Source organism: Dermacentor andersoni, chromosome 4, assembly GCF_023375885.2.
Source record: "Dermacentor andersoni chromosome 4, qqDerAnde1_hic_scaffold, whole genome shotgun sequence".
Lineage (NCBI taxonomy): Eukaryota > Metazoa > Arthropoda > Arachnida > Ixodida > Ixodidae > Dermacentor > Dermacentor andersoni.
In genome coordinates this window covers 204,288,354-204,297,344 of record NC_092817.1, presented here as the reverse complement: position 1 = coordinate 204,297,344, position 8,991 = coordinate 204,288,354, and the positions used below count along the sequence as shown (strand labels likewise).

The 8,991-nt window shown below is 47.9% G+C and overlaps 1 protein-coding gene across 4 annotated transcripts in view; it reads left to right on the top strand.

Annotated features, from left to right (window-relative positions):
* Nucleotides 1-1,062: 1,062 nt before the first annotated feature.
* LOC126538426 (cytochrome P450 4c3-like) overlaps nucleotides 1,063-8,991 on the top strand; it is a 65,550-nt gene continuing 57,621 nt past the window's right edge. Inside the window, exons 1-4 of one of the 4 annotated variants that reach the window (XM_055074734.2) lie at nucleotides 1,063-2,031; nucleotides 2,355-2,467; nucleotides 2,548-2,633; nucleotides 4,918-5,108. In XM_055074734.2, the coding sequence (XP_054930709.2) occupies nucleotides 1,773-2,031; nucleotides 2,355-2,467; nucleotides 2,548-2,633; nucleotides 4,918-5,108 (649 nt within the window). In that variant the 5' untranslated portion in view covers nucleotides 1,063-1,772. The remainder of the gene's footprint in view (nucleotides 2,032-2,354; nucleotides 2,468-2,547; nucleotides 2,634-4,917; nucleotides 5,109-8,991) is intronic. The other 3 variants (XM_050185268.3, XM_055074735.2, XM_055074736.2) reach the window with 3 other exon arrangements.

The window sequence follows — 8,991 nt, the reverse complement described above, 5'->3', positions numbered from 1 at the left end:
AGTAACGACCGGTAAGGACACATTTCCTTCAGAAGTTCTTTTTCCGACACTTTGCTTCTGCAAACTCATTACAGTAGTAAAGATTATATATTTTTTACGTGTTCTTTTTCTATGGTCAGTATCGCCAAATTTGACAGCATTTCATCACTCATGGTGGAGCGCAGAGACGTCTTGATCAGCTTTAACTTGGAAAAGTTCCTTTCGCATGATGCAACTGACACGCAGATCGTGAGGAACGAGCGAAAGATAACAGTAAGTAAGAAGTTCCATTTGGCAATAAATTCCAGGAACTCCAGGCACCGAGTCTGAAGACCATCCAGAGAATCCCATTTGCGACTTTTCACGGCCGCACTTATGCAATGTCGCTCTCAACGAACGCTTCGCCGTAAATGCGAGCGCCGGGCGCGCTCGTTGAACGCCCTCTCGCTGCTTTCTTTGTTCGTCTTCGCTGCGCGTTCGGAACGGAAGAGGGACCCAAGAGCCTCAGCGCCTTATAACGCCTCACTGTATGTTTAGCGACGCCTGCTCCCAGCATGTACGCATGGCACGAGCGCACCCCACATGAAACGTTCCGCTAAGGCGAGTAGTTCAGCGACCATTTTGCGAACAAATTTTTTAGCCCGCAATTTCGTGCAATTATTTCGTAGGGTGTTGATAGAGCTGCAACGGACAATTCTGCGGCGCAACCCATCGGGTACATGAGCTCGGGCTACTGGATACCGGAGCATTCTTTGCTATTTGCGCCCAGTCAAGCAGGCGGAAAGAGGGGTGTCTTCAGGCGTATAGACGTATATATTTTAAGAAAAGAAGCACGTGCTATTTCTAAACTTAAGCGCATAATCTGAAAAACATTTCCCACCGACATTTTTTTTTAGAAGCAGCTAACCTAACAGTTACGCACGCTCGCATTTCCAAAAGTGATGTCGCGGAATTTGACCTTCTAAACCTTCACACATGTTTCTCGTACGTATGAGATAAAACGGCAGTGCGAGAACTGGCGCATTTTTCGGTATACTTAGGTTTGGGGAGGCGTTCCATTCCATGTCGTAAGTATATAAACGCATAGCGTTGTGATGAGATTGACATGAACAGCTCTAAAAAACGAAGAAAGAAGAAGAAAGAACAGTTGTCGAGAGTACTCTCCATGTTCAACTAACCGGCTGGCTCGTCCAGGATGTTTTCGTTGTTTTCTACATTTTGTATTTTCTTGCTGATTTTCATTGTCTTTTTTTTTTTTTTTTTTTTTTTTTGCTGAGCGTTTGCAGTTTTCGTCGTACCGCGACGGTTACCACACGAATCAACCAATAACTACGACGCAACAGCTTCGCTTTAGGATGCTTTTCCCGTTTAGATGCCTTTTCGTACCATTTCTTTAAAACGTCCCTTCCAGCTACGCTGCGTAATGAATTCCTCGATCACAAATCATCAGTAATTCTGGCTGGGGCTGAATTCTCTCTGGCCCGTCCCCTATCTTACGAATATGTGCTAACTCGAGCACCACCTACTGTCGGTCGCATGGCGCTTCGGGCTGCGTAGTTGGACCGACCGAATCAAGAGGGAGCCTCGCGCCCACGCGCCTTTCGCAATCTCACGTCACGGCAACGCATCAGCCGAGGGCGAACGGCGCCGTGGCCCGCGCGTGCCTCGCGTGGCGCCCTGTTGACGGATGCATTATCGGAACTTCACTTGAGCGCACAAACAATGACAATGTGAAGCAGGCTCCTTTCAGCGCCTCGCTGTCGCGTTCCAGCTGCGAGGCGGCAAGCAGCGCTATGGGCGCAGTCTTTTTCCACGGGCTTGGCGATGTTCTACCCGCATTACTCGCTTCATTGGCGCTGTATTGCGGCGCCATCGTTGTCGGTGCGTTTGCCTGCTTGGTCACCCTCTTGTGCTACATTAAACACAAGCAAGGCGAGACGATGGTCTACATGGAGAAGTTTCCCGGGCGAACGGAGCCCATCCCCATGCTGACCACATGGTCGATACATCGGACCCTTTCCAAAGAGGCGCATCGTTTGGACGTCGGAACGCGTAAGCTCTCACTCGCACGTTTCCTCTAGCAGTAGTGGCACCTCCTGCTTCTGGCAATGTGCCTCGGTTTCCTTCTATTATCGTTTCATCAGCTGGCGCAGTCCCCCATGCCACCTTACCCTGGTGGCAGTCGTGCATCGTCTAGCTGAAACCTTAACATCCGTTAACCTTGGATCTTCTGTCTACGCCGCCTGATTTGATCACACTGCATGGCTTCAGCGTTACTCGCGTTCAGCCGTGTCGCGTTGCGTAAGCCAACGAGGCACCAATATTGATTCTGTACGTGTGCGCCTCTATGAGCTGTCTTTTCTTTTTGCTAACAGATTTGTTCCAGCTGTCCGCCGGATTTTCTCGGATGTACCAGAAACATGGCATGCTTCGATTTTATGACGCTACTCATCCCATTCTAGCAGTGTTCAAAGCTGATCATATTGAGGTAATTATAATATCAGTATATATTGTGACCGAAATCACTGTGAGTGATGTAAGTCTGAAGGCTCTACTTTTATTTTTCAGGAACTTTTGACAAGTAATACAATACTTAAGAAAGGTCATGAATACGATCTATTAGGGCCATGGCTTGGAACTGGTCTTCTTACAAGGTAAATGCTTCTTCTATCGTTTCGTACTCTTTTTTACATTTTATACTAACTTTCGTTGCTAAAGAGAGAATGGGAGGAGATTAAAACGACGTTGTAGCAGCACACTGCTACTAAACAGACGAAATTTGGCCTGATACTATTTCAGTTTATTGCTGTGTAAAGATATTTCATCTAGTGAAATTAATATGCATGGGGGATACTTGTATAGTCGCACCGTCCTACGTCTTGCATTATATGCATGCTCTGTGATTAACATTCCCGCAATGTCAAACTTCGTTGCCAGGCTTATCAGGGAAGGTTTAATTAACGAATCAATACTCAATAAAAATAATGCATTATCTCATGAGCCATCACCTACCTAACAACTCCTTCGCTATTGACGCGCGCTGAAGTGGTTTCGTTTCCTTCCGATCCCTTTTTTTTTCTTTTTTATATTGTAAGTGTATGTACTTGTGGCGCGTGGTTTTCTTGCACTCCTTAGTATATCGATGAAATTTGCCGCAGTTTAACGGAGGGTGAATGCATCACAACAATGCGTGCAAGCAGCTGCACTTGTTTAGAAACCTTGTTGCAAAATCTGTAAAACTCGGCTTTTCACCTTCGCTTCAACAGTTTACAACACTGGGCAGCAGTGAAAACGCTGAAAAATTAAAAATAATCCATGCTCATAATTTACACTTGCTCGGGCGCATAAACCGCACGCGCAAGTAGCACTTGCAGCACTGGTGCTTTCACGTGCACAGCTGCGATCTGATCATGAGTTACTCGATGCTAGGGATCTTCGGATTATCGTGACCACCTGAGATTCTTTAACGTGCACCCAAATATAAGTATGTGAGCGTTCTTTCATTTATTTCCCGTCGAAAAATGGCCACCATGGCCGGCACCGAACCCACGACCTCGAACTTAGCAGCACCACGCCACAGTCACTAAGCCACTACGGCGAATATGGCACTCAGTTGAATGGGTGATTTATTTAGTTGATATTGTAAATGTTCGCAACTTCCCTCTCCTGACTGCGTAATCAACATACACTCAGTGATAGCAAAATGACACTACAAGCTAGGGTAAAAAAAGAAAAGAAAAGGAAATCACAAAACTCAATGTGTTGGAGCATTCATCCCTCAGCTGAACCTTAGTTACTTTACGTTTGAAATTTATTATCGTTCCAGAACACATATGCAGCGCTTATTACGCCTCAATATGGCAGCAAATCGAGTCATGTTAAAATAAAACGAAAGGTTTGCCCTTGTTGAGGGCGTTACGAGAAATGCCTTATCAGCCACATAATATTGGAGGTTCGTCAACAGATTAAAGTTCCATGTTGACTTTTGAAAATAAGAAAGCTTATTTGCAAGGGATTTGACTTTTTTATATGGCACCGCATTTTAGAAACAGCTCATTTCTATTCAACCGCTCATAATAGCTTAAATGGGGTATGTAACGCAGTATAGTAATCTTTTATTGTTAGACACCCCCAGTAGGCGTCGTATCTAAATAGAAGGCGTCTGCGAAGTGGAAGAAACATTGGAGTTGTTTGGGCTTGTGTACTAATGCTATCTTTCTCGTGGGAGCCGACCGACCCCGTACACACCATAACCCACTATTGGGCAAGTGGTTTCTACAGTTCTCACAGAGCTCGCTAGCCGTGAATCTGCAGCGCCTGTGGGGCATTCTGCGCACGCGTGCGGGCGCGCGGCGGGGCAGTGGCGTCTTTGTCGCATTCGTCAAGCTGGCTCACTCCTGAGTGCTGATTTTTTGTCCCGCCTCGTGCAGTGCTTTTGCAACACTATAAACACATCCACATTACTGTTTGGTTCCATGTCACAGTAATATATATCCCAGTATCACCGCATGAATGACATTTGTGCGTGTACTACAAGCGCATCACTGCTTTTGTTCTTTTTCTTTAGGAAATGCAAGCACGGATTACAAAACGAGACTCGCAGCAGAGATAGCTAACATATTCGTCGAAAAAAAGCAAAAAAAAAGGAAAGAAATGTAGATTAGCGCGCTTATGTCGAAGCAAAAAGTAAACAAGCAGCACTTGATCTGAACAAAGTAACTTAAGGGAAGTGAACCTGCGTTCTCCTATAACATCATCTTTTCCGAACAGTGAACCAAATCGTTCATGTCGAATCATAGGGTGTCGTGCTGTTTCGGCAGGAGCGCTTTAGATGCGAAGGGTACCGTTGTTATTTCAGGCGAATGCAACGCTCCGCAGAAGAAAGCAAGTATTTTCGTGGTCACCTGATATTTGTAACGGAAGCTTTATTTTTTACAGTTCAGGCTCAAAGTGGCGCTCTCGGCGGAAACTTCTGACACCTGCGTTCCATTTTCGAATCCTGGAGGACTTTCTGCCTGCCGTCAATGAACAGTCCAAAGTCTTGGTACACAAACTTGGCCAGCTTGGAAAAGGACGTTCCTGCGACATCGTTCCTCTAGTAACCCTTTGTGCTCTAGATATTATATGCGGTGAGTTTTTATAATTATTGTACGCTCCATGTTAGCCCCTAAGTTCCGGACGAGTGCCCAAACTGGACCTAACCATACGATATTTCACGAAAATAAAGAGGGAGATTTCATCCTTGAAGGCTTGGTAGCAATACAGTTTGCGCATGTTCAACTTCTATAGTACTTGGATTTCACTGGCACTTGATATAAAGGCTGGCGTTACAGAATTATGATATATGAGTTCGTACTATGAGGTAGCGCAACTTCATCGTCCTTTCACTTGTTACACGATAGAAAGAGAGTGGCTGCCATTATTTCTTGTAGCTTTTAAGTGAAACATAGGTGGAAAGAGACCCCTTCTACATATTTGCTGCCACGTTGTAAAATAATATGCAGAGCATTTCAGCCAATTCTAGCAAATGTATTTTTTATGTGTGTTGGTCTGCTGTAGTGGAACGAGATTAAAGCATGTTGGCGACTCAGTAGGGCAAGTCACATAATTTTGTACATTCTGTCAATAAGCATAAATAGTCAAGGTTAATTTTTCAGCTTCACAAGTCCTAAATGCAAGTAAATACATCCAACGAGAAAGCTGCGGAGCGTTCCATGGAAACGCGCAGTTTAGCGCTTTCTGACTTCGTACCTGAATGCGGAATTTCTTTTTTTTTTCTGCGACTCACAAAGTATGACAAATAAATAAAGAAATAGGTAAACACACGTGACTCTGCCTCCGCGCCGCGATGGCAGTGCTCTGAAATCCTAAACTTGCCACGCATGTATGTGTGTTGTGTTTACCCTAGTAAATATATATACCTACTGACGTGGGGATTATACCTGGTTTGCGTTCATTCGTGTGTTTCTCCTTAATGCCACTGTATGTGCGCGCAAGTTTCTATTCACGGTAGTGTTCGTTGACTTTGACTTGAGTGAATGCGCGTGGTGGTGTTCACGACGCCACTGAATGTACGCGTTGCTTGTGGTCATACAATATATATATATATATATATATAAGGCATTTTGTATGCAAGCTCTGAAATAAAGCACACGCGACATGTATACATTCCGTTTCATCTTCCCTGGCTATAGTGTTTAGTGCTTTGCAAGGTATCTACGGACGTCATGCGTTACGAAATTCGTCCTTCGTCTGAAGGAACTGTAGTCTCGAAACGGAAAAGCAATCGCAGATCGGCTGGGCGACCGTTCCGTATCGTACGCGAGCGTTGTTCTATCAGATAAGCTAGAAATGACCTCTAAAGGTTTGCTCCTTCTGTGTCGCGTGCGTCGAGCCCCCCTCCTCCCCCTCCCCCCCCCCCCGTAACGCCAAGAAAACAACAAACGTCTGCTTGCATATAGGCTTGTTATTTGTCTTCATCTGTCCTTTCGTAATAGAACATCTTTTTTTTTTTGCTTTTCGCCCTCCTCACCTTGCGTGCTGCTACGTTACAAAGCTTTGCAGTTGGCTTTATATCGCGGTAGACTTTCAGGGTGAAAGCAGAGCAAAGCAGGCGATGGCCTCGCTGGTCAGTGCGTCCACAGAACGCCTACTATGACTAGGTGTGCACAACACGGCCGAGGAGCTGATCGAGGCACATTTATCCTGTCAGCGAACAAGACTAGAGGTTATGGAAGCGGAGAGGTCCATCCTCTTACGCCTGGGTCTCTCTGCCTCTCTCAGCCATTCGCCGCCACAGACTGTGAGCTTACCCCATGCCATCCGGAGCAACATCACCGTACGTCCTCTATCTCGCAACATGCACCCAGTGCACCACGCAGAGCGAAGGGAGGCCCGGGCCCTGGCCATACACAAGCGATACGGGACTTTACCCTCTACAGCCTACACGGACACGGGGTCTTACACCGGACGCGCAGCCACAACAAGCACCCTAGTCGTCAACAAAGAACATCGGAGCAGCATTACGCCCACACGAAGCAATCCCCTCCAAGTCGAAGTAGCGGCCATAGCTCTCGCGCTCTCCCAAACAGAGGTTGAAGCTATACTGACCGACTCCCAACAGGCGTGCCGCAACTTTGCTAGCAGCATAATTCATACCACTACGCTCCAGATCAACAAAAAGCCGTCAACGAGATCAGTCATGGTCATCTGGGCGCCAAATCATCGCGGCATTCCTGGCAACGAGCTCGGCAACCACGTGACTCGAGATTTTACCCACCGAGCCTAAGCCGAGGAATCTGAACCCGAGCGCATGAACCCTCTGGTCTCGTACCAAGACAATACTATAAGCTAACCAGCAGAACATATGCACCCCCACATAAGTCACTACGTAGAGAGCAGGAGCAATTCCTCCGAGCTCTACAGGTTAATGCTCATTCCTCAATTTAACCAGAAATCACCTCATAGCCCCTACACAATTCTCTACCCAATGCCGCTTCTGTGCAGAGCCCGGGTCTCTCAGGCACATAGTAGGGGGTTGCAGAGCGGCACCATTAAATCCTTCGAACCCTTACCACACCAACGAGCCTTGGTGGAAACCAGTGGCCAGCTCCGACCTCGAGGATCAGCAACGGCTGATTGCGAAGACCCAGGACGCGGCCCGAGCTCAAGGGATTCTGGAATGAGGACGCCTCTCCAAAGCTGGAGTTCCAATCAGTCGGCCGAAGTGAACGGACGTGTCGTCGGCACGCTCCGCAACCGCCCAGACTACGCGACCTTCACCGACCGCCCTTGACCGCCCTTGCCCGGGCCTACTTCGCCGGGAGTCATATGGGAAGCGGCTTTCTCGCGGTTTCCCACCGACCCCCTTTTCTTCCCGAGACTTTTTTGCCGCTCCAGGCGCCTCTACAGCTCTCAAGAAGTTCCAACGCGGCTGCCCCTGCCGGTGCTATAGCTGCCTTGGCGTGGTTACTTCACCATGAACCAAGAGCGCCAAGCGACCAGCTCTTCCGAGGCCCATGTTCTAAACGGGCGTGCAAAGGGCATTCGGCCAATTCACCGCTCTGTTTCAATGGAGCATTTATCTACCGCAACGTCATTTTCTAACGAGCAGAAGACGCAATCGGCTACGGAGAACGCCGCTGCGCGTTCCTCGGCAACAACGAAGACGCCCGAGGTGGATACCGCGGGAGTGGCCGCCGTGCCTATCGTCGCCAATTTTCCCTCCTAACAATGAGAGGTGGACACTCCGACCGGGGAAAGGATGGAGGAAGATGCTACCCCGAACATTTACGACGACAAAACTGACGACGACACAGGTGGCTCTTGAAAGACAGTCGTACATAAGCGACGCATCCGTCAAACGCACGCTAAGACGCAACCCTCCGAGAACATCTTGGGCATCCCGGACGCCTCCCAGCCTACCGTACGCAAGCGCAGTTGGAATCAGAACCTGCCTCAACTTCCTTTGCACGATGAAAAGATAATTCTGCGGCCTCACGGAGGACCTTGCCACGATAAGTGGACGCGCCCAGAACTCGCCAGTGCTCTATGGAGTGCAGCCAGCTTGACCACCGACGATCGTCAGGACATCATATTCCGACTGCAACCTCAGCAGAGCTTGGCAATCAAAAGCACACCCCAGTCACACGTAGCCGACGCATTGTACAAGGTGAGGGAGCTGAACCTTGGTCAGCGGGTCTATCCCATCACAACATATTTTGCGGCCCCAGACAACTCATGCAAGGGATTCGTTCCTGGTCTTTTGCCCGGTACACCGTCTTCCAAGCTAGTGGATGAGATTTTGGCTCCTGGAACTCAAATACTTCAAGCACGAATGATGGGTCAAACCAACGTTGCGTTGGTAACATTTTTAGGACTTGAAGGATTTGAAGTGCCTCGCTACGTGCGTTTCTATGGTGCAGAACTCCGCTGCTACCCCCATCGACCCCGCCAATTGGTTTGCAAGATATGTCACAAGCTCGGTCATTGGGCCGATTACTGTTCTACGCC